We start from the raw sequence: 26,372 nt of genomic DNA, 5'->3' as shown, positions 1-26,372 counted from the left end.
AAGGGAGAAGCCTGTACTACAGTGGCTCAGTTGATACATTTCCAAAATGCACTTGGAAATGAAGTGATAGCATCTGCAGCCACAGCATCCATGTAAATAACAGCTCCAAGATAACAAAACCTTCACTTTGCCTAACACAAATCTCCCTTGGGATGAGGATCTTGAACTGTCCCAAGAACTTTTTTGAAACTGTTTTTCTTGTCTTCTAAACTGAATTCATACATCAAAAATGAAAGCAAAGATGAGTAATAGAGTTTTGCTTTATTTGTCTATTTTTGCTTAAATATTTTCTGATTTATTTCTAATATAAACACAAAAGGCAATGGTTGTATCAAATAAAAAAATATAGTGAGCATATAGTCAGCTTGGGTCATAGCACACTTTCTGATTTATGATTTAGGAGTGCACAACTGCTGTGATTGCTATGATTTAGGTGAATACCATAAAGAATTTGCTTTTTGAATGCAAATGCAAAAAAAAGTATTTCTTAGAGTGTGAAATTTTATTAATTTTTTTGAACACCAGAAAGCTGAGTAAATAACCTCTTTGAAATTGTTTTGTTTGTACAGCTGGATACATAACTAAGTTGGTAAAATAAAAGACCAATGATTGAGGGAAATTATATGCAGTAAGTTTCAATGCAAGCATGAACAGATGCAAGAAGTGAAGCTAGAGATGAAGCTGTAACAATGTTTTTTTTAGTTGTTACTCCCAAACATATTGGTAATGCTTTTCTTTTTTTTTTTTTTCTTTTTTTTCTCTTACAGGTGATTCCAGTGTGGCCTTACAGGCTCAAGAGGAGATTATTGAAATGAAAGATGTATTTTCAGTAAAACTGAAACGTCGTCGTTTTGCAGGGCAGAAAAAAGGTGGTACTTTGTTGGGTATCACAATTTTTAAATGCTTGAATAAAGAAGAGAATAAGCTTACAGACTGTGCTATCCATTTAAATAACTTAAGTGAAGATCATTGTCAGTCATGGTTTAGACATCTGAAGGAAATTCTGAATGGTAAGCATTTAATTGAGGTTGATGTCATATTTATTTCTATTGGCAATACGTGAGGTTGAGTGAAGCTTAGAAACGTTTTGCCTGTAGAAATTAAGACACAGATATGAATATTATTTCTGCCAAATGTTTACTACTGAAGTTTTACGTGGTGAAGTGTAAAATTTAGGAAAGTGACAATAATTGACTAATGTATCTGTAAAACTGAAACAAATTGATGTTATTTTTGGAAGAGTTTTGGAAGCTACTGAAAATAAGTAGTTTATTCTGACTGAAGAGTCTTCTGGGAAATCTGTTTCTGAATGAAATAATATATTTTGTTGATATTTTCAACAAAATTTCATTTGAAATTGCATCACACATGATGGTACTACAGTAGTTGCACTTCTGGGAGCTCTTCAGGTGACAGTTTAGGAAATCCCACTTGAGACCTCCAGATTCTTTAGGAGACTAATGGGAGATACTTTCCTCATCTTCATAAATTCACAGGGGGCAGTGCTCTTAAGGTTCTGTAGGACTCTTGTTGTCTAATTTGATACAAAATTTATTGACACTAGTGATGGAAGGTAATTCTTTACTTTAAAAATATCTTTCTGTGTTTGCTTAGGCTAATGCCATTTTCAGGATGCTTTGTTTAACCAGTTATAAGGTTGGTTGCTTGGTTGGGGTTTCTTTTATTTTTTATTTTATGGAAGCTCCATCAAAATTAAGAAAAAAATATTAACCATATAGGGAAAAGAGCCCTGAGAAATCCAAGCCTTTCACTGTAGTTTGTATTTGAAAGACATAGAATATAGCACACTTTTGATTTAAAAAACCAAAATGACGCCCCTTCCCCAATACTAAACTCTCTGATTTAGCTCCAAAATGTGCCTCTGTTTACAGATTTTGGCAAATGAGTTTGTTTGTTACAGAAGAAAAGCAGTCTCTCTTGTAACAGACTATTAGAACTCCAGCTGAATTGTTAAGAATGAGCTGGGTTACGGAATTCAAATCTTGTACATCTGTAGTGTTTGTAACAACACTTTGAATAACAATTTATAGTGTGCTTCTAGTAAAGTTTCACAAGCAGGTATTAGAGAAACAACATGAGTTATTAATGGTGCATTCTTACACTGTTTGTTTACAGTATGCTTTGGATTTTCCCAATGAAGATGTGTATTAAAAAGTGCCTTCCCTTTTCCCCTTTTGAAAGACTTTATCATGAAATATCTCAATCTGCAGAAGTGCCAGGATTCCTGTAGATCTCCAGCTACCCATAAAGGCAAGGACATTTGCATAAGGAGCAAATGTCTGTTTTGTTCCCAGATTACCCTCCATCTATCAGGAGCAGTGATACCATATGTTCACAGAAAAAAAAGCTGCAGTATCTCTAGCTCAGGTTGCCTTGACCTCGAGGTGCAGTCTCTGTTTTATAGCCTTGTAATTGGAAGCCACCTGAACCTGAAAAAAAAGTATTCTGTGCAATGCTGTTTCAAGTTCCTGCTTCAGTCTTTCTCCATAAGCTCAGACCTTGTACAGATTTTTTGATCTCTGATCAGTACATTTTTTCTCCTTGCCTTCCACCTCAGGAATAAACAGGACTCAGAGTGATAAAAATAACTGCACAAACCCCTCCTAATACCAGTTGCTAATGTGTATATTCTTCTAAGTTTGAACTAAAAGTATACAATGCAGTTGACTTCTGTTGATTTCTCAGTGACTGGTATTTCTGTGTGAAACAGTAATGGATTTTCGTAGTTTTTGCTGCAGCTTTTTTTTTTTTTTTTTTTTTTTTTTTTGTGTCCTAGTGCTGGACTCATCATTGTTAATAAACTCAAATTGGCTGCTTCTGGTTTTATCCTTCTAAAATAGTGAAAATTACTTCCCTGCCCTCCTTCCTCCCCCAGTCTATCTGATCACAAAGTAATTTTTCATTAACTGCTGCATTATTTACTGGAAGGATTTTTTTTTTTTTTTTTTGGGCTGGAGCAAATTAAAAGCAGGTGATTTATCAAAGTAGAATATATATATATTTGGTCAGTAATATTTAGACATTCTGACAAATGGGAGTACATGTTACTGACAGGTGTGTTTCCTCTGCAGATAAATGCAATTTCTACTTGTTTACCTTACCCTTTGACAAGTTTTTAGATTTTTATACATATACATTAATTAAGGAACAACAATAGCAATTTTATCAGTGATGATACGAGCCAAAGTTTATCTGAATTTCTAATCTTCTAATGAGGATTTTATTTTTTCTGAAATTTTATGTACACTTTCCTTTTTACTGTGTGATCTGTGTCTGTCATGAATGTTTGATACATGGTTTTTCCCTGTTCATTTCTATTATATTCATCGTGAGTGTCCTCTGTTGCTTTAAATTTGTGTTCAGAGTACTTCAGTTTAAACTGGGCTATAATTTTTTATGAAGCCTGTTATCATATAGGTGAGTACACAGAGACATAACTGTTTAGAATTTAGTTACAGTGACTGCTATTATGTTTTTGTGTGCGTGTCAGGGTAACTAAATAGATGGACTGCCATCTTCCCATACTTAAAGAAGTTCTTATTTTCTGCCTAATGTTGCTGCTGTTCCAGTGCATGCCAGCTAGATACGAAGAGCTTGCTCACTGATGTGGTGTTCCTGAAATCTGATCTTCTGCACATCATGTTTGTTAAACTGATGTAAGATAACCACTGCCATCTTGATGCACCTATGGAGCTTTGGCTCTGGGCTGGCTCCTGGAAGGCCCCAAAGGGCAGCTTAGACAGGGTCTAGTGTGCTGTTATCTCATGTCAGCCCTGGTGCACACCCCACTCTGTGATTTCCATTTATACACATCTTTTTGTAAAGGACTTACGGGCATGGCGTGTGGGGACACACTGTGTCAGTAGAATTCACTGTTTCATCTAAAATCCTCTGCACATTCAAATACACAGTGGTACTTAAAGGGTTGAGACAGGCTCAAAAATGAGAGAAAATGTACCGTTTTCAATGCTTATCCATTTTTTTTTTTAACAAGATAAGACTTACTAACGGTTGATTTGAAAAAGCTTTACTTAAAAACTCTGTAAACTAACAAAAGACAGTAAATGTGGTTAAGAATAAATGATAAAATAGCAAAAAAAGCATGAAGTCCATTTTATTTTTATCTACTGCTCTGCAGTATCTATCACACTGGGATTTGATATGAATGCCTGAAACTTCATGCATGAAGTTTTAATTAAACCATTAATGTTAAACATTAACTTAGGTTAGTTAATATTAACAGTGGTGTCTCCATAGTTACTCTAACAACTGTCTCATATTGTTAGTTTTTCTCATGTATAATATTCCTAATGTTGTATAAAGTATTTATAAATGTAGGTGGTAATGACATGATTCCAGGCTCTTAACTTTTGTAACATAAACCCATTTTCCTAAGGCCGAGGCCTGAAAGCAGCACAGATGTATGTCTGAGCACAGCGTCTCTGCTGCCCTAGGAGCCTTTGTTTTCAGAACACCCTGATTGACCCACCACCCTTCATGGTTCACTGATTCACTTGATAGATCAAGTTTAAACTAGTGCATATTAGCACATTTGTTAGTACTGGGGGAACAGTTGGCCTTCCTGCTTTGGGCTGCTGGCTCGTTTCAAATGGAGCAGCCACAGAAAACGATAACAGAATACCAGTTAGGAGAGCCCCAAAAGGCTGGCAGACTGGGATCAGTTGCACACGGTAGTCAATGACATTGATTCATTCATATAGATGCTGTTTAAAGACAATTAAAAGATTATTATTTAAAAACACTTTAAAGAAGCTTCACAATAATATTGTGTGAAAGTTTAATCTGTGGCTGTTACTGGATATGCTTTCATTAAACTCAGTTGTTTGGTGTGTTTTAATGTGTCTAGTGCACACCAGGAATGATAAAGTAATAAATTTTGTCGTGATCATCCTTTCATGTCAGTTGGCAATTATTTGTCACAAACAAAATCACTTCAATAGTGTACCATCTCTGCTCAAAAGCCTTGTTTGAAAAAAAGTCTGTAAACGAAATATTTTATCTCTCTAAAAAAGTAAATTGATATTCAAATAGTCATAAAGAGAATATTGTAATACTTTCATCCTGCGAATGCATTTGGTTCTTGAAAATCTTGCTAGGATTTATGTCTTAGCTCTGATCGACTTTTCAGCCATAGCCAAATATACATAATCATAAATACAGTTTCTGGTTTAGAATTGTTTAATGAATGATTTTTTTCTTTAAAAAGAAATTAAATTCAACCATTTCCTCAAAAATCTAGGATTTTTTTCCCCCCACCAACTGAAAAGTCTATTTTCTTTTGCCTACTTAGAATTTCTTCTGAAACTTTATACTACCACCTAGGGTTAATTTTTTACATGTAATACTCAAAAACATTGAAGTGAGGTAGTGATGTTTGCTTTTATACCCTTCAGTTTTCTCCTGATGTCTGTTTCACAATACTGTAACTCACACTGTCTGGGTAACAGAATTTTTGATACTTCAGCTGCTTTCTCTTCTTCTACAAACTGTTTCCTATTCTTTCCCACTGCTTTATGTATTATATTCTTATATTTGTATGTTTGGGGGGGTGTTTCTGGTTTGTTTTTTGTAAGTTTCAAGGTATACTTAGATATCCATGACTGAAGTAATTTTTTACAGTTTTTTAGCTCTGGGTGTTGGTGGGGGGTTGAGTATTAGGAGGAGCAGCTGATCACGGGTTCTTGTAAATAAGAAACATGACAGCACATTAATGGATTTGGTTAAATCTTTTCTCTTTTGAAGCAGGAATCCTTATTCTTACAGTTTTCCATTTAATTTCTAGTGATGTTTTAGGCAAAGGATAGAGTCACAGAAATTATTTTTTTGGTCTTAATATTTTTCTGACTTCTAAAAGACTGCAGCAATACCAGTTAGTAGATTTCAATTAAGGCATTATTATAATGTGTTTATGATGATTATTTATATGTAATAATAGTCTTTGGGAGCTTTTGTTTAGTCTTCCTTGTTTATGTTGTAATTCCTGTAATAAGAAATTCCACTGTAGTACATATCTGCAGTCCTTGTTGCAGTTTCCAGAGAATCAGGAAGAATTTAGGTTGGAATGGACCTCTGGAGATTATCTGTTCTAGCTTCCTGCTCAGGACAGGTGAGCTTCTAATAAAGATCACGTTGCTAAGAGCCATGTCCAGATAAGTTTTGAAAATCTCTAAGGATGGACAATGTCATCCATGGCTTAGCTGCCCTCATTGTGAAGGGCAATTTTCTTTATTTCACATTGGGATATTCCTTGTGGCACTTGTGTCCACTGCCTCTTTGTCCTTGCACCTGTAGGAAGCCTGGCTTGGTGGCCTGTTACTCCCGCAGTAGATGCTTAAGGAAAACCTTTAGGTAGATTTTGTCCTTGGGGCTGTCCAAGGTGGCTGCCAGTGACTCTCCTGTGGCCTGCTCCGGCCCCTCGTTGTATTCACAGTCCTCTGTTGGACTTGCTCCACTTCATCTGTCTTGTGCTGGGGGGCCTGAATGTGGATGCAATTTTTTAGCTTCAGGCTCCAAAGATGTTGAGAACAAGGGTATAGGGATATCCTTTGCACTGCTGGCTGTCCTCTTGCTGCAGCCCAGTGAGCCCTTGCCCTTCCTGGCTGCAGTGGCCCTGTTCCCTTGTGTCCAGCTCCTGCCCATCAGGAGCTGCCAGTGCTCTCTAAGAGGTGCTGCCTGCTTGGCCCAGCCCCAGCCCATGCTCTGAGGTTTTGCTGGCTCAGGTACTGGGCTTTGTGTTTGTCTTTATTGAATATTTTCAGGCTTTTCTCAGACCTTTCTTGTAGCTAAGCAGGTCCTCATGAACAGCAACTCTTTCCTCCAACACAACTGCAGTCCCTCACAAGTTCCCTATTTCCTTTTTTCTCCTTTTGAAAGAGATGATTATGAACACAGGTATTTGTTACTGAGGACATGCAGGATTCTCCAGGATTATTTTGCTGTGCCATGACTTGGCACTCTGTGTAACATTTTGACATACATATGGTTATACAATTTTTTGTGTATGCTTTTTATGTTATAGCAGCAAGCTGATCCAATAATTTCCTTCAGTATCTTTAAGAAATCTTCTAAATTTTTTGACACAAACTGGCTAAAGTGCTAGTTTTCATTTTGAGATTCTTTGGTGTGTTTAAATATATGAAAAAATAATCTCCGTGACTTTTATAATTATGTTTTGATCTTAGGAATACTTTCCTCTTTAATGCTGAAATAGTATTTAGTTATAATTTCTTTGAGTTCCTGTTCAGTTTTTGAGGTAGAGTGAGTGGAATGAGTCCTTGCTGACACTCTGAAGGTACATGTGGCTGTAAAAATTGAACTAATGTTCTTCATGGGGCAGGAAAGTGTGCTTTCATTCTTGACTCCCTTTTGGAGTTGTGGCCTACTACTAATTTTGTTCTTGAATGTTGAAAGCAGTACACTTGCCAGATAGTCTAGCTTTTATTTGACTAAGAAAGTGATAGTCTACCCTGATACTAAAACAAAATTTAGAATTGTTCAAATTGTGTGTTTTAAGTAAATACCAGAAGAAGAGCAGTATTGCACACTACTGCTTGCTTTTTGTAGCAAAGCAGTCTCACTGGCAATTGTAGGAATTCTAGAAAAGAGAACTTGAAAAGTAATGTTACTGGTTTAGTGTGAGTTACTTACTCTTCAACAAAAATGCCATATTTCAAATAATAAAATTACTTCATGGGATCAATGTGCAAGACAAGGTTCAGCTTTGCATAGCACTATTTCTCAGTGTTGTTTCCTTGGATGTTGTTACTCCAAAGACCTAAATGAATAATAATTGTCAGATTTCCAAATGATACTGCCAAGTTTTCAATTTCTTTATATTTTTGTACTTCTTTCACAACGAGGAAATTTCCCTTCGATTGTTTGATTTGCACTCTCAGAAAAGTGTTGGATTGTGGTGTCAGTTTTGTTGGGTGTTACTTTTGTATGCCTGCTGAAATTGAGTCACATTAAATTCCAACAAGGATACATTTTTATGTGTGGGTTTCTTTTCTTTTTTGATGCCCAGACTTTTAACTTCACACTCATCCTGCTCCTGAATCAGGGTTTAACTAGGCTGTGACATATGCACTTTTGTTCTGGTTCCTACAACTGTTTATTAGCTGTACACACAAAATTAATCAATACTGTAATTTAAAGATAAGTAGTGGGCATGCAAGAAGAAATTTAGACTTTTTAAAACTATAATTTACTTATCCTGTCAAACTATTGGAACAGTTCTGACATTAGAAATTCATTTAAGCTGTAAAAATAGTCAGGTTGTGTGTAATCTGAAATGTTTTGTGTTCTCTTTCTAGGGTTTCAAAACAGACCAAAATCCTTGAAAGTGTTTGTTAATCCAAGCAGCCACAAAAGGGAAGCCACCCATGTTTATTTTGAAAAAGTTGCACCTCTTTTTAAACTTGCTGACATAAAAACTGATGTCACAGGTAAGTTGCTTCAAAAGCATAGCTTAATCCTTTGTGAAACTAATGCTTAAGCACAGTTTGAATTTACTGCTAAACCTTATTGCCTTTGACTGCAAGTAGTGCATTTGGAACTCTAGTTAATACAACACAATGTATTTTTATTTTGTCAAAAAAAAGTTTTTGTAATTCTGTTACTGATTCAGTATTTTTCACCTATAGCAGTCAATACTAGTAATCTAGGCTTTTTCCTGTGTCTATTGTAATTGACTTGAAAAATTATCAGTCTCAGTTTAAGCAAATTAGAAGAGGTCTCATCTTGCAGGTGTTCCTTAAACTTCTTCTGAAATGATGACTAGTTCAGGTTGCAGTCCAAAAATTATTCTGAGAAAATCCGATTTAGCCATGAGAATGTAATAATACAATAATGGTAGATGAAAATTAGCTTGCTAATTTTATTACCTGTATCTATGTATTTTTTTAACTATTTATCCCAAAATTTAAAGTAAAATCAATTGAAGATTAAAGACACATTAGAAGAAATGTGAAAAAGATTGTCTGTATTATAATTCTGCAGTGATAATTTCTTAACTATACTTAACTGAGAGGGAATGCCAGCAGCTTTATATAAGTTTTAATTCTCACAGACATATTTTTCCACCTGGAAGGCATGTATCATAGTGTGAACAGACTAATAATGCTGTCATGTTAGAAATTGAACTTACCCTTGTTCGGTCACAATTTTTAAAAAAAGTTTTAATATAAGTTGCGAATATAATTCGTAGAGGTTTCAAAAACATTTTTACTAGTGGAATAAAAACAGTTTTAAGTTTATTTTTTAATTATTAGCCTTTTAAATTTTAATAGGAAACTTCGGAATTGAGCCAGAAAAATGTTTAATGGCCTATCCTTTAATTAAGGTTATTTTGGCAATGTTGAAATACTATTGTGCTTATTAGCTGCCTAACACTCCTCCTACAGGCAAAATGAGAAAACTACATCAGTTTTCAATGCTAGTAGAGATAATTAAGGACTATGCATTAAAGGAAAAAAGAGGGTGGTGGTGGGTGCTGAGTAAAAGTCCTGTCCACTGGTATCATATTCTAATAAAACTAAGCGCTTTATTTCAAGTAGCTAGGACTGGTTTTTTTCATCCCATAGTTGTTTTGGATTTTGTGAAGTTGGAGTGTGCATCTTGCTGTTCCTGCTTTTTTGGAACATGGCCAGTATTTACATAACTAGTGGCATTAGGTACTGAAATTGTGAATGCTTTTGTACCGTTTTTGCACTGAAGATATTTTACATTTAGACTTTTCCACATAGACATATTTAAAGCCTAAAATCCATTGAACACAAAAATTTTATAGCAAATTTTAACCTCTGAAGTGGCTTCTAGTGCATACAAAATACAAAGCTTGCAGGCTACTAAAAACACCTCAGACCATCAAAAATTGACAGTGGAATGCTGAAAGACAGAGCTCTCCTCAGCCCATCTTGTACATTGGTAGCTGGTTGTTGCTTCCTCTCAGAAAATCTTATTCTTCATGGTAGCTTCTCTTGGAATAAACATCTTATGTGTTTAGAAGTTTGGAGTGGAAATGTTCTCTCCTATCCAAGGACATACAGCAATCTAAAGACATGAATGCAAATAAGCGAGTGCTGAAGTAACATTTACTTTTTCTAATTATTTTTAAATTCTCTAGGGTTTTCTTCCCCCCGCCAAATGACTTTGTGTGCTGCAGCAGTATTAATTTCAATAAAAAGAACCAAAGGTCTTAGGGAGTGGATTGTGTTTTGTTGGGGTTTTGGGTTATTTTTGTTATGTGCAGTAAGCAAGTCTCTGAAGTGCTTAGTGCACTATAAAGTGTGAATTAGCAAATTTAAACTGTAACAATTTTTTAACTGTAGCTAAGGTGAAATAATAGTTAAAATCTGGCCTCTTTTATGAATTGGGCAATCTTTTGTGCTGCAGTTGGGATATGGCTGCTAGACTCTTCCAAAAATTGAGTTCTACAAAAGCTCACTCTGCTGTTGAGATACCTGCAAGTACTGGCAAACTGTGATAATTGGAGCTAGTATTTTAGAAATACATTAGTATCTTGAAAAATCTTACACATAATTAAAGAAAAATAAATGAAGGAAACCCTGACTTGAATCCTAGCTTGTCTCACTTCTTTTTTTGACTTTTTTGCTTCCATTTATGTACACTTAAAACCCGGACATCTAGGCAAAAATAACAAGTCTTCCCAAACTCCTATTTTTAGGGTAGAATCACAAAGAAAAAGAATACTTGAGAACTGGACAAATAGCATTGGTTTAAATTTACCATAAGATAAATAACAACAGATAACTGGTGTTGATGCTGGATGAAAATAAAATGTTATCATTAGCAGTTATAATCCCATTGATTTTAGTGTGTGGCATGAGTGCCAGTATATTTAGGTATCACTTGAAAGCATCCCCTGTTTGGAAGTCTTGAATTAACTGTGTATTGCTTTTTCTATGTGTAGAGGCCAAGCCCTTAGTTCTTGTTTGCTATGTGAGGAGGGCTTGAAAGTGTTTGGAGTATGTGTGACTCTGTTCAAAGGAGGTGCACCTTTGGTGTCCTTCCTTCAGAATGCTGTTATCTGAGATTTAAGAGCAAAACACTCTTGAAAAAAAACCCCCAAGTTTCTTAATTATGTGTTAGAAATGGTCAAAAAATCATTAAGTAATACTTTTGTGATTATATTTTTGCAATTATATTTTTGCCAAATATGTAATCTGGATCCTTCTCAAACAACGAAAGAAGCTTTCCTCCTATTACCAAAATACATTGAGTAGGTTTTTTTGTTTGTTTGTTCTTCCCCCTGAATTGGAAGAGTGCCAAATATTCAAACACTTAGCTTTTTTTCCAGCCATCAGAATGATTTATACATGTCCCTCTGGAGGTTGTCAAGCCTGCAGAAAACTTTTTAGACATGGTCTTTTTATGTCTGTGTTGGATTTTTCTAGGTTTTTTTTTCTACTTGAGTGATTTTCTATATGTTCTCCCAAAGTTTTTCCTGAAAACCTCATTTTTTCACTGTCTTTTTGTCACAGTGTGTCAAAATAGATCCTCTGTCATTCTCCCATCAAATTTTAAATTTCTTGGAATTCCCCAATCTTAAGCCTTGAGCATTTCTTCTACATAATTTCCAAACTTAAGATATTAGATGCAAAGAGGATGGAGTTGTTCTTAATCTGGTTAACATTAGTCATTTTTACTGTCTTTCTTGATTTCTCTGTAGACATGAGCCCTCTTTATTTTCACATCCTTGTTCTGTGAGTGAATTAATTCTGTAATAGTAAGCGTAGGAAAGCACTGAGCATGTTTTCTGTTACAAAATAAATGTAATTTACTGTTCCATTTTAATTAGACTGTACTCATAACTTTCTAAATGTCATCGTGTTCATTTAAAAAGGCATGTAACCTGGTAACCAACTCTATGTTTTCATGGGAAGAGTTTCTTTCACAGCTAAGCAATGGTAAGATACTTGAACCTTTCTGCGTTTTTGCATGATGCACACTTTTATTGGTCACTTTTCACACAGCCTACAGATACTGATAAAAGCATAATTCCTATTGGTAATGCAAAGCTGAATATGGTAGCTTAAATATTGTGCTTGGATAGTCCAGAGAGACCCTGCATGGAAGTAAATTCTGTAAATGATTTCTAGAAGTTGTTATAGTGATAGCTGTTTCTGCAGCAAAATGATAAATCTTTGCCTTCCAGATAATCAAAACAACTCTAGTTTATAGTTAAGAATTTTCAAAACACCAAGCACTAGAACTTTGCTCATACTGGTTGGGGGATTTTGAAGTTATAGGCAATATATACAATTTTTTAATGTGAAGTGTAAAAATAGTATCACTTTTGTTTTGATTTTGTTTTGATGTTTTTTATTTTTTAGGAGAAAAGGTGTATGCACGCACTATACACACAAACGTGTGTGTGTGTATAGGAGGAGATAGGGGTGTTTTCAGTTCTTGTAAGCAGCATTTGAGTAGTCTGTAGAAATACTGTTGGAACAGGTACAGATATGGAATGATTGTTTTAGACACCAAGACTAATAATTTTAGCAGTGTTTAGGAACACTGGAGAAAAGCCTTGAACTATGTGAGCACCAGGGACAGACAAGCATGAAAGATTAATGTAATTTTGCATATAATGATGCACATTCTTACACAAAAAATCCATCTGCAAGTGTCATGTCAGTCAGCAAAAATCTTTGATGGGTGGCTGCAGCTGGGCTGTCTCTTCTGGCAAAGCTGCCCTAGAAAATGCTAAATGTAGTTATGATGCTTCGTGCCATCTGTAGTATGCCAGTTTATCCTGTCTTCACTGGCATTTACAGTACTATATAGGGTATCAGCAAACACAGAGACATCAATGTGGAGTGACAGATTCATTTCCTCCAGAGGCTATGAACTCTGGTGTATACTTGTGCCACCTTCCTCTGTGTGTTATATTCTGTTGTCACTGGTATTTGGCTTGATTTCATACTTCTGAGTTTAAGTCCTCTTATTTTTGATTTAGCAATTTGCATATCCTAACACAAAGGCAATTAAATTTGATTGATCCTGAAGTAATTCAATCTTAACTGAGGATATGCTTATTTTCCTGAAGTTTACCCACTATGTCAGTGCTAAAACTTGCATTTTGATGCAACAAACATCCTCTTGAATTATCTGAATTTAAATACACTAAATAGCCATGTATCTAATAGCAGCTGAATTTTAATGTTTGGCCTTTTAGCATAACTGTAAAATATAACTTCTCATACTTTTAATGCATTAATGATTTAAAAAATAATCTAAATTGAATTACTCTTTTGTTCCTTATGGGCAAAATAATTTAAACCCCTTTAAAATGGTCTAATCTGCTGATAATTAATGTTTTTTGCAGTAACTGAATATGAAGGACATGCTCTCTCAGTACTTAAAGAATGTGAACTGCAGGCATTTGATGGGTAAGTAGGTTAGTGACTATGAATGTTAGTAAACCTCATCATGTTATTTTTGTTTGTATTCCAATCAAAATTATGCTAGTGGGTATTTAATGAGTTACTCTGTTTCTCATATATATGAAACCTGGGAAAGTCAGTTCTGTTAAATGCTTTGGTATTTATTAATTACTGACAATAGAAATGTATCTTGGATTCATAAATAATGGTAAATAAAGAGTAACAGTAGATAAAAAAATAAAGCTTTCCGAAATATGCTTCATGAAAGTTTCAGTCTCTGTAAGAATACTAAGACAAAGAAGAAAAAGCCTGGATTGTATCTTCTTTCACAAATATCTTCTACACTGAGTCATATTTGAATTGTTTCATCTTTGATCTTTGGGTAGAGTCACTGGGAACTTCTTCCCCTGTAAGGCTTCTCTCCAGTAGTCACACCTAAGGGCGAACAGGAGCGGAAGAAGCTGGAAGAATATAACCCTTAGTATGATGCCAGGATTTCTGAGGTGAAAAGGCCCCTGTCCTGTCTGGAGCAGCACTTCTGTGCCTCCTTTGGGCGCTGTGTGTGGTGGTAGGAGGCGAGTTGGTTCGTGTGCAGTTTGTGCACACAGACCTTGCACGCCTTGCCCAGGCTGGGAGGCAGCTGCAGGTGGGTTAGGTGTGGACTGAAGGCCATGCCAGGGTGCATTAATCTGCTGCTCTAATCAGCACCTGCTCGTCAAGTGGTGCCTGTTTCAGACTGGCAGAAACCTAATTGAAGTGAAAATGGAGAAATGGAAAGACAACTGTTTTTTTTAAAATCCACTGCAGTATGTAAGCAACATAGCAACATGCAATTTCTGAGCTTGATTTTCTCTCTAGGAGAGTTATGGTTCCTTCCATGTTAACAGCATATGAAGTAAACTTAAGCTTATGATTTGCAGTAGTAAACTGGAAGTTTATATCTCAGTGCTTTCTGAAAGCAGCACTCCTATGTGTTAATTCTTTTTCAAAGCTGTTTGTTTGTAGTTATAATTTCTTTTCTCTGATTTCCCCAGCTACCATTCTGTCTTGAAGGACCATAGGCATATGTTTTATATACTCTACCTTTTTTGCTATCCACTCTTTTTTAGGGACACTGAAAATTTAGGCACTTTGTCAATTTGGCTTTTTCCCCCTGATTTATGGCTGAGCTTTGGTGACAAATAGAGAGACTGCGTTTGTGATGCTGCTATCTCAGCTGGGTTTTCCCATTGTACAGTGACAGAAATAGACAGTGTCCATGCATATTTCATTCCTAGTTAGGAGCCTAAAATATTAAGGATATTTAGAGTAGCCCAGGTTAGTCAGTCCTTAGTGAATAGTTGATTAAGAAAGTTGCATCTGATGGTTAAATGTTTCTTCCTCTCAAAAACCTTTTTCAAGGTCTAAGTAAAATTTGTTTGCTCAAGACTTTCTACTCCTTATGCATAGCAGGTTCTCACTGATTAGCATTGGAATCCCAGGTGCCTGATGGTACCTTTATTTCCAGCCAAAAAGGCAACTCTTGATGATTAATGGTAAAATAATAAAAGTCAAATTTAGCAGCATTCATGTTATTCCTGGGACTCTTCATCTACACAGCTCTCCAAAATCAGAGGAAAATATATCTGTTTTCAAAAGTTTTAATAGCCAGAAGACAATCCACACAAGTCCTTCTGGGTATTCAATTTATCAGACTTCAAAGATTACTGGTTTTGCTACTGTGACAGAAAATTTTAAGCCTGGGAATAAACAAAAAATGAGTCAAAAGACAGGCGATGACTCCTGATTGCGAGCAGGAAGAAAATGTTCTTCAAACTTTTGTATTCTATTCTTCAAACTACATATTGTATTTTTTATTTAATGTGGCAGTGTTTAGCTAGATAGAAGAAACATTCCTAAAAATTAGGGATGGAAAATCATCTTGCAAATAGTAATAGGAACTGAAGAAAATATTGAAGATGAGGTAAACGATTTTAAACATTTAAACTCATAAAATGAGTTTTTTCTTATAAAGATCTGACCAGCTTTACCTGGTTGAATTATTGGACATGGTTTCCCAGCTGCATTCAGAGATAAAACAAAATAATATAATTTAAGTGAATGCCTCCTAAAGTAACTCTGACACTTCTGTCATAAGTGCTTGGAATTTATTATTACTATTCTTATTATTAAAATATGCTTCCTAATTTGGAGAATCTCTGTAATATGTACTTAAATAAACAAAAACAAGATAAAAAATGGTTTGCTGTAACAGAGCTTTTACAGACAAATGCATTCTTCTCTGTAGCCACAGCAGGTGGGAGTTTAATTATGTGCTCCAGAAGCAGTGATTAAGTACCTTTGTGCAAAGGATTGCTGGCACTAGGATTTTATACCTTGCTAAATCCCTCAACTGCCTGCATAGTGTGTGAAAATAGCTGTTTTCAAGTGGTTTTTTTATTTTATTGTAATATTTGGTGAGTTGTTATTATAAGGGCAATTAAAAGGCATTGGAATGTTTGTATGGGTCAGGATTGAAAGATGTAAAGAGCTTTTCCACTGAGGCACTTAAACGTGTTTGTTTCTTCTACCTGATCAGTTTATGTGCATTTCATGTGATAAGAAAAACTTGGTAAGTTAATATATTAACTTAGATGTAAGTTAAATATATTTACTCCTACTCAGACTGAAAGCAGAAATAAGAATGCTTAAGGAACATTCAGGTAACATTCACTGATCTGGGAGCGAAGCCCAAGCTTGTTGTTAAAGAAAGAATGTTTTTTAGCTTTTTGAAGATTCATTATGTATATGGTGTGGGGTTCAGCTATGAAAGAGTTTGTTTTGAAGTGTTTGGCATTTTTGTTTTGTAATAGGGTAGTTTGTGTTGGTGGAGATGGATCTGTCAGCGAAGTTGCTCATGGGTTACTACTTAGAGCCCAGATAGATGCTGGGAAAGACACAGACTATGTATCAAAGCCTGTCAGAGCACCGGTTCCTCTTGGAGTAATACCAGCAGGTGAGAATGAAAGGTACTGTTATGTTTTGTTAGTCATCTGTTTTAAGTGCCTCTGGCATGTTCTGCAGTTTTGGCTACTAAAGGCAGTTCTTGATGCTAAAGCTTCAGTTACGTAAGGGAGCTATTGAATAAATGTCTTAAATTAGTGATTTATATTGATTACAAATGACTTGATTTTAAATTGTAATGATAATTTTTAGTAATGGCACAGATGAGCTCTTTGCCTGAAGGAAGAAGCTGAGAAGGAATAAAACTAAAATAATTTTCATCTGATCCATACAAAGATCGAATTTCACCCTTATTTCCTGACAGAAATTATACCAAACGAAAGCTTTGTTTTCTAGATTTTCCTTTCTTGTATCTCCAGTTTTCTTGGCAGAATTCTTAGTTGGATTCATGCTTAGGGTCTATTTTAAAATGGTGTCCCAGAAATACACTGTGTGCATTATATTAAAAAAAAAAAATTGCACACAAAGCTGCTTTCTCTCTTTAGTTTTACAGATGTGAAAATCTATTTCTCTTGAAAAGTCTGCTCCTTTTATTAACTTGTGTCTTGTGGTGCGATTTTGTTTGTATTGGGGGATTTGTGTGTCCCTTCTTCTCACAGTTTTTGTATTTGCCCTTCTTGGAGTGTAACTTTGCGCAGCAGGAAGGCTTCAGCAAGAACTGTTGTGGTTTAACCAGCAGCCAAGCCCCACGCAGCCGTTCGCTCATTCCCCCACCAGTGGCATCGGGGAGAGAATCAGAAGGGTAAATGCTGGAAAACTGTTGGGTTGAGATAAAGACAATTTAATAGGAAAAGAAAAAGCTGTGTGCACCAGCAATGCAAACCAAGGAATTCATTCCCTGCTTCCCTTGGAGAGACAGGTGTTCAGCCATCTCCAGGAGTGCAGGGCCCCATCACATGTAACAGTGGCTTGGGAAGACAAATGCCATCACTTCAAATGTCCCACCCTTCCCCTATTTCATATACTGAACATGATGTCATATGGTCTGGAATATCCCTTTGGTCAGTTGGGATCACCTGTCCTGGCTGTGTCTCCTCCCACCCTCCCACGCACCTCCAATTTCCTCACTAGCGTGGCAGTACAAAAAGCAGAAAAGGCCTTGGCTCTGTGTAAGCTCTGCTCAGCAATGAAAAAAACATCTCCTTGTTATCAACCCTGTGTTCAGTACAAATCCAAAACACAGCTCCATATTAGCCACTGGGAAGAAAGTTAAACCTACCCCAGCCAAAGGCAGCACAAATCAGTACAGCCAGGGTTGATTCTGGACTAGGATATGAATCACTTCTCTTGAAAAGAAGAGAGGTACTTTTGCATGAACACTACTCTCTGGTGTGGATGTTTGCTAAGACTACTTGGCATAGTTTCTCAGATGCTTTTAACTAGTAAGGAAAAAATTCCCACAGCCAGTAAAACAGCAAATCACTGTTTTTAGTTTCTACCAAAAAAAAGGAACACATCACTTTGAACTGAGCAAGCAGATTTTTAAATGCTTTGACCTGGTTTGCACATATAAAAAGAGTATTAGTTGCTTGTAAAAGAGCAAGATTACATTAGGTTTTTTCTCAGGTTAAAAAACCCTTGGTAAAGAGAGCAGTCTCAAAGACATGAGGGTAATTAATGAATTTGAGTACATAAGTTGGGCTATCACTTACCAGCTCAGTCACTCTGAATATCTCAGTTCATTGAATCTCACCTCATTGAATCTGTTGTGTGGAGGTCACTGTGCCTCATCATTGGTGCTTACTCTCCTCAGTTTAAGACAAATGCATCATGGTCAGAAAGCACTTGTATACCCAAAAGAATTCTGTACAGCTTCTTACACAGAATGGCATAGATTTTGTAAAAGAGGATGAGAACAGTTTATAAAATGATATTGTGAGGAATTCCTAATAAGTTCTTAAAAATAATCTATTGTTTGTTCGATTTCCATATTGCTGATATTCCATGAGGTAGTCAGTTAGGAAACAGGTAAGTATGATACATGTTCTCATGAGGATGCAACTCTGGTCAGTTAACTTCTTTCCCCCACCAGAAATCCATTGTACAAAATTATTACGATTTTCCAGCCAAGTAGAAACAGCAACTGTATTACAGGGTAGTATTATGTGAGTGGCTTAAAATCTGGTTTTAGCCTCTATAATAAGTAGTTAAGACAGCATTTTGAACTTTCAATCATCTTGATGTGAAGGAGATGCTCTTGAAACAATTTACCTCCTGAAGAGAGAGGTCCAGAGGGGAGTATGTTTTTACTGAAATACTCTACTGAGCTGCCTTATTATGGTCCAAATCAAATGGATGAGATGTGGGGAAGCCTGCAGTTGTACTGCTGGCCATTAGCAAGAGTGTTTGTTGCTATGGGAACTACTGCTAAGAAACTGTACGGAGGGGGAAACAGAGAAAGGGGAGGGGGAACTGGAAGGACATTAAAAAAGCTATCCAGTTGTTACAGAACAAGAGACAATCTATATCTGATGCCTGTGAACCTTTTGGTCCAAAGTGGTTCATTTAAATAAATTCATGATTCCCAATTAATTCAGAAAATAAAATGTTACTGAGGGACTGTTAATTTCCATGATATTTCAGGCAAAGAACCAAAATGTTGGTGCAGTTTTCATCAGAATTTTAGCTATGCTTGACTAGGAAGTCATTACATCACATTTATCTGTTTGGATGGGGGAGACATTAACAGCCTTATGAATATTCATGCCGTCTGGTTAATTAAGTTAATTGTACTGCAGAAGTGCTTGCACTTCCAAGGACAGTTTTTTTCTCTACAATTTCTGTTTGGTACCTACATCAGTCATGCTTTACATGACCTGCAGATACTCTGTCCTTACTGAGATGCTTTTGCACTTTTGGTGGGAAGGAGGTGGTAGGAAGTTGTTTGCAACATCAGGAAAATAGATTGATATTTTGAACAGAATTACATTTTTGGAGTAATAAAATTTTCTTTGTTTCTGTAAAAACATAGATGATAGAGATACTGGAATTGTATGGATGAAACCTTTTCACATTAAATTGAGTAGCTGGAGTGAGAACTAAAAATGTGACTTACTAATGTGTGAGGGGTGCAAGTCATAGGCATCAAAGGTTTTTAGTCTCTGAAGTAATATGATAGTGTTCAGGGGAACAATTGTTATTAGTAAATGATATCTTGAGCTTGCATAGGGAGAAAAAAGATTAGTTGGGAGTATGAATAAGGGCATTAAAACCATTATTATTGAATCACTATTTAAATCAGAAAAGCTTGTATTATAATTTTTGTATAACTTTTATAGTTTTTGCTTTGTTTATAGGCTGCATGTTTTGGGTTTGCATGTTTGTTTTGCTTTGGGTTATTTTGTCTGGCATCCTGCTTGTATAGGACTTAGTTAATGAGGCACATTATTCAGTCATTATTGGGACCAAAAATGGTGGTAGGCATGTACCAAGTGGGGTTTTTAGAGAATATGATGGTGCTTGCTCCCACAAAACTGTGCTTGGTCTAGTTCTTCAATTTGTGGAAGGGTGGATGTGGTACTTACGTTTTAGAGCACAGAACTTGTTTTGTCTTCCTTGGAGTAGTGAAAAGGTGGGATTTTGCCTTGTTTACTTCTGCAAATGTTAATGAGCTCCAAAGATTTAAGAGAAGGATGCAATTACTTGTGTTCATCCTGTTTAGTAGGAATGTGATTTAAGTCTCATTAGAGTCAGTTTGAAGATTGGTACCGACTTCAGCTGTGGTTATTTGGTATCTTGCTGCCATCTGCTTTGATAAATTACTCCTAAATGATGATTGCAGCTTAAACTCATACCAAGCTTGATCTTCCAAACTGTGTTCCACCTTGTGCTCTTTTATTAGTTTGATCTTTAGTGAGAAGTGAAATATTTTTTTCAGAATAACAACTTCCCTGTTTCAACATACAGGAAGTAAGCGTGATTTGCCTGACTTGTAACGATCTGCTGCTTATGTGTGTGATTTCCTTTGTTTTGGAGAGATACCTGTAACAGTTGATAAGAGCTGTATAATTTTGATTCAAGGAAATATTTGAGTATTTTTGAGTTACATCTTCAGCTACCTTCACTGGCAAAGCAGAACTAGTTGGATCTGGAAGCTAAATCCCTGAAGTCATTCAAACATGAAATAGTGTTGGGCATATACTTGTATTCTGTGAAGAATTGCTTTTTAGGGCAACTGTGGGGGTTTTTGTAGTTTTTGGGTATCTGTTTCCTAAATAGATGTACCTCACTTCCTTCATATAGCAGAAACTCAGAGCTCCTCTCTCTGATGTTATGGCAGTTTTCCACGAAGTCCTGAATTACTTTCAGAGGTTAAGGTGCCCTAAGGACTTTACTGGTGATCTGTGGGATTCCCAGTTATACTACAATTTTTTATTTAGAGAAATTATTGAAAAAAAATCAGCAATACATTCCTGAATAAGAATGACATGATGCCTTTAGAGCTTTGTAATTACATACATCAGTCTTTGCAGTATTTTTTTTCTACCACCTGCATGACATCAAAGATAGCAGAATTTGGGGATAAACAAAATTTTTCAATCTGGTATGTGATGCTTTAAAAGTGCTTATTTAAATATTGAGTGCCTGTTGTTTGAAATGTGATAGTCTTTCCCTTTCCTCTCCTTTACCCTACTTTAGAAAGACAAGCAATTCTTCCATAAAACTTAGGGCAAATTTAACATCCAGAATTGTCTGTTGCTGCTGTAGCATTTTAAATAATTCGAAAGAAAATAATTTGGAAATCTGTGTGAGCTCATTTTCATATGGGAATGTTAGGTTCTAAACTGTTCTTTTGTAATTTTTGTTCTTTTAATTAAACTATTGTTGAATTATTCATCCCGTATGAGTGATATGAAGAAGTCAGTGTTCTGCCTGCTTGGTGGCAGGCCCTACTTCTTTATTTTCTGGAGGTGAGTTCTTTTGTTCTGCTGCTTGGCAAAGTAATGACAGAAATGAGAAAAATAAATTTGAAATTTTTTAAAACTATACCCATTTAGGAAATACACGACTGTTCCTTTTTCATGATTTAAAAAATAAATTTATGTTTAAAAGTCAGCTGATCCACAGTATTTTATGTCCTAGGCATTAAAGCAGAAGGGCAAAATTTACATATATGTATCTCCATGTTTCTTACCCAGGTAAAGTGCCTTGACATGTCAATCACCACCAGTCACGGGCCTTCAGAACTCTGCTTCTTTCTTTTGCAAACTGACAGCTGGTTTTCCACTCTCTCTTTCAACTCTGTGCTGACACTGCTGGGTTTTGACTTTTCCTTCTATTTGCCGCCTGAATTACTCACTCCCTTGTTTCAAAATCTCTCCTCTCCTCTCCTCTCCTCTCCTCTCCTCTCCTCTCCTCTCCTCTCCTCTCCGCTCCTCTCCGCTCCTCTCCCAGTGTCCAGGCAGTGACAATACAAGTGCTATGGATGAGTTTGGATGCACTGAATGCAAGTCACCTCTGTCAGATGTCACATCCTGCCTTCTCTGTCTTTCAGTCATTGATTTCTTATTTGTGCAGCTGATGTGCAGTAATTAATTTTATTCACTATTGCTTCTAAGAATCTACAAAGCAGCCTGCAAGAAGCACAGCAGCTGTCTTTGACTAGATCTAGTACCATTTGGCTTGGAAAATGTACAGTTTTACACTGTCATGGGTATTATTTTACCACCTTAAAAATATTCCCTTAATACAACTTATTAGATAATCTTCTAGTTCCTTAGTACAGCACTTAGGTATATAAGAGGTGATTGTTAAGGAGATGGTTTAAAAAAACCCAAAAAGGCAAATTTTGGAAAAGTTTGTTTTTCCCGCCACTTTTGTTTTTTATGACTCTTATAAATGAATTTGCAGAGAAGATTTTATAGACCTCTGGAAGTTTCAAAGGTTGTAATTTAACACTATTCAGCATTTCTGCTGCTAACAAGACGATTTAGGGAAGCTTTATTTTTTTGAAAATGCAGTAATTAAAAATACTGTATATATTTGTTGTTGTTATTCTGCATTTCTCATGTTTTTACAGCAGGTTGTGTTCACTTTTACAGGTACTACAAATATTTTGGCCCACACACTCTATGGTATTAAACATGCAGTGACTGCAACATTGCACATTGTAATGGGTAAATATTTTTACATTCATTACCAGATTTCAAATAATAAAGCAGCATTTAGAAGTTTGTCATAACCAGTTGCTCAGTAAAGGCATAGCACTATGCTCTGTCAGTGTAAACTATACTGTAAGGCTTTTAAACCCAAATGATTCTATCCTGGTTTTATTTCTTTTAAATACTAGCAGTTTCTAGAAGAAAGCTTTATTCTTAGAAAAAAATGTATCTCTTGCCACTGGGTCTGCACAATAAATGGGTTTTGAATGTGAAAATGTAATTGTGCTAGAAAGGAGAACTAGGTTGGTAGTGAAAAACTTATATTTGTTTCTTAGGAAATAGCAAATACTTAGGCAATGTTAATATTACTCTCAAAGCAGTCTTTCTTTAGGACTTTTTTTAAATTAAAAAAAAAAAGAGAGAAATGGGGAAGGTCCATCTTGAGTATCTCTTTTCTTGGTCTTGCAGTCTGCAGTGGAAGAGCCTTTGCTCTGTTTCTCAAGTAGTAATACAAAACCCTTTACAGGCAAAATCCAAACCTGTCTCTCTTTAAAAAATCAGAAGCACTGAATCTAATGGAAAATGCCCAGGGTTTATAACAGAAATAATGTATATCCTATATTGAAAAGAATTATATGTTTGTATTTTATAACTGTAAACATGAATATATTTAAAACCTATATTTAAGAGTTCCCATAAGTCCTCCAGTACAATGTTCAGTCATTACATATATTTGGTGAAATGGTTGCAGAGATTTATGCAAATATTAGTGATATTACATTTTCTTTGATACTAGTTGTTGAAAATGTGCATAAAGAGTCAGACCCCTTGCAGCCTTATGGAGTAGCTGAATGTTTTACCATAACTTTAACGTTTTCAAGTACCTGAAATGACTACTTTCATAGAGTCTTAATTTTATCCAGATTGATTCTGGTTTCAGTTAGTAAAACTTGATTTCCTAGAGAGAGAAGAGTCTGGAGGGTTTTTTCCCCCAGCTAAAGTAGATGAAAAAGAAATGCTATGTTGTATGTCATTTGAAATAGAGATGTCCTTTTTATTTTCTGTCCTCTCTATGAAACTGTAGGACACATTCAAGCAGTAGATGTGTGTACTTTCAGCACTCCAAGCAAGCTGCTGCGCTTTGGGTTCTCGGCCATGTTTGGGTTTGGGGCGAGGACTTTGGCTTTGGCTGAGAAGCACCGCTGGATGCCCTCCAGTCAGAGGAAGGACTTTGCTTTTATCAAAACACTGGCAGATCTCAAGTATGCCAAGAGATGCTATGTTTTTCTAGTATTTCTCATTTTCTTAAGGAAAGAGCAATAATTAATGTGATAAAGAGATAGCAGTAGCTTATCTTAATTACAGACAGTTAACTCAGATGTGATGTGGATCCCTCTTACAAGTTAAAGACGAGAGAAATTCTGTACATTCAGAATCTCCCTAGAAACATCTTAACTTCGATAAAAGTCTGTCTAGCAGTCAGAATATTGGTTTACATCATAGTAAATATCAATACTTTTCTAGGCCAGAGGAATGTGAATTATCATTTCTACCTCTACAAATTCCGCAGGAAGACTGTCAGGAGAAGGACAGGTAAGTAAAACTGAGTCAAGCAATTCCAAAGCTACAAAAAAGTGTCTTTGAAGAATAAAATTTGAAAAATAAAATAAAATAAGATTCTTTACTTTGTTCAAATTTAATCAACAGGTGATATAATTTTAAAATATTTATTTTGACAACTGCAAACTTGTACACATTGTAAAGTGTTTCCTGTGGACTGTTGTAGAGGATTTTGTTACCAGGTAGTCTTCCACTCAGTATTATTGATTTGTTCAGGTCCACTAATATCTTGCTTTTTTCCTAAATTATGTGTTGCTTAAATGTGCAAAAAATGACTTTAATTTTTTTACCTACATGTTTCCACCATTTTAGAAAGAAGAAAGAGAAAATGAAAAAAGGTGAGTTTCTGCTTTTAGGATTTTTTAAAAGTGAACCATGGCCAGTTAACTGGAGTAATATAAAATTACTCTGTTATATTTAGGTAGCAAGGATCAATGGCAGAAAATTCAGGGTCACTTCCTGAATGTGAGCATTATGGCAATCCCTTGTCTGTGTTCAATGGCACCAAGAGGCTTGGCACCTAATACGAGGTCAGTATGGGTTTAGAGAATTAGTCATGTCTATAAATTCTGACATCTTACCTTAAGACCTTGGCTTTTCTGAGAATATGAGCCTATGTTTAGGTAGTCTAGTCCCTCTGGGCTGGGGGAGGGAGCAGAGACTGCAGCAGACTCGATAATCCCAGGAATTGTAATCAGTTTTTGGATCAGGCAAATAAGGTCAAGCAGTCTAACTAGAATTATGAGTGGATAATTGCTGTGATTAAATTAGTTGGCAAGTCTGACTTAAGTAGTAGTCATCGAGCAGTCATCTGTCATAGGATTTGGCTTTATGGGGAAACTTCACCCTTGGACTTTATTTTATTTTTTCAAATATAAAAGTGGCCCTTGTCTTCTGCTCTACAGCCAGCAAAAATAAAATACAAGTCTTTCTCATGTTATTAAGGACTAAAAGTCACACTTATCTTTTTTAATTGTTGTTTTTTTCTTTTGTTTTCCTCTGAACTTGAGAAATGCAGCTTCTACATGCACGGTTTGGGGAAAAAAAGGACTATGTAATGTGGTTGTTGACATTGACTCATTTTGCCTTTAGCTCCTTGTTGAGAGCCTTCTTTGTGGTGACCACAAGAGGTCTTAGGTGATAAATATATGTACTTGTTGTATCCAGTTGGCAATTAAGCAGAATAGCAAGTACAAACTTTGTAGTTGTATGCAAAATACAAAATGCTCCCTCAAAGAAGAATGCAGAGACTTGTGTGTGTGCATGAATGCGCACCAAAAACCCCCAACACTCAGGGAAGTTTATGGAATGAGTCTCTTTTGTTTCATTAGATTGTCACTAGGTAAAATTAGAGAAGAATTTGATGAGGTATTTTTCTTCAAAATTACTGGCTTCTCTTGTAGAATTTGACTTCGTGGATACAATGTAGAACCAAATTATTTATGATTAAACTCTTAATGAGAAGTTTTCTTTGCTACCAGGGTCCCGCTAATCTCATACTCCTCAAGATAGTGCTCTGATGCTGTCCTGTCTTAGGAACTTTGTTCTGCATTTAGTGTTTTTATATTCCAGTCAGTTGGAAAATTCTGATGAGAATTTTAGCTTTGCTTTTTCTTTCCATCTGTTCTGCCCCATTTCTCAGTGACAGGGAATTTTGTGACAACTCCATGCAACTATCGCAGGTGTGAATGAGCCGTTTCTCTCCCGGTGTAGCTGCTCAGTGGATCTCCCTATTTTTTTTAATATAAGAACACCCTTTGTTCTTTCATCTCTTTTAAAAGATAATCTCAAAGTGTGGTCAGCTAGTAGTGTACGAAGGGTAGACTCCTCAAACAGGAGCTTCCTTTGTCATAGTGAATTGACTGTAAGTCTTTTCAATATGGGAAACAAAAATGTTGCACTGATTGTTAGAGATTCGAGACCCACTATGGAAGGAACTCATCTAGGTTTCTTCTCTCTCTTGTTTCCCCAAGAGGTTTCTGCCATATGAAGACATTTGAAGTAGGATGCAAGCTTTGGCTGCTGCCTGCAACACAAGTTACACTGGTCTAAATTTGCAGAAACATGTCCAGATACATTTAACTGTCTGTACTATGGGAGCCCTGTGGGATGTGTTTTTCACAACATAGGTGTTGTGCTTCACTGCAGATGGGGCTTCCTTGAGAATTAATGAGAATTCTTTGTCATTCCTGAAGATGAA

The 26,372-nt window shown here is 36.0% G+C and overlaps 1 protein-coding gene across 3 annotated transcripts in view; it reads left to right on the top strand.

Annotated features, from left to right (window-relative positions):
• The window catches only part of CERKL (ceramide kinase like), a 52,478-nt gene that overhangs the window by 20,766 nt on the left and 5,340 nt on the right, over window positions 1-26,372 (top strand). For all 3 annotated transcript variants that reach the window (XM_039554913.1, XM_019290529.3, XM_019290530.3), the window contains 9 exons: window positions 768-1,010; window positions 8,355-8,486; window positions 13,391-13,454; window positions 16,301-16,443; window positions 22,493-22,567; window positions 23,637-23,814; window positions 24,077-24,145; window positions 24,485-24,510; window positions 24,594-24,702. In XM_039554913.1, coding sequence (XP_039410847.1) covers window positions 768-1,010; window positions 8,355-8,486; window positions 13,391-13,454; window positions 16,301-16,443; window positions 22,493-22,567; window positions 23,637-23,814; window positions 24,077-24,145; window positions 24,485-24,510; window positions 24,594-24,702 — 1,039 coding nt within the window. The remainder of the gene's footprint in view (window positions 1-767; window positions 1,011-8,354; window positions 8,487-13,390; window positions 13,455-16,300; window positions 16,444-22,492; window positions 22,568-23,636; window positions 23,815-24,076; window positions 24,146-24,484; window positions 24,511-24,593; window positions 24,703-26,372) is intronic.

This window comes from Corvus cornix, chromosome 7 (genome assembly GCF_000738735.6).
Source record: "Corvus cornix cornix isolate S_Up_H32 chromosome 7, ASM73873v5, whole genome shotgun sequence".
NCBI classification, from domain to species: Eukaryota; Metazoa; Chordata; class Aves; order Passeriformes; family Corvidae; genus Corvus; species Corvus cornix.
The sequence above is the reverse complement of the archived record's forward strand: the minus strand, read 5'-3'. Positions and strand labels throughout refer to the sequence as shown.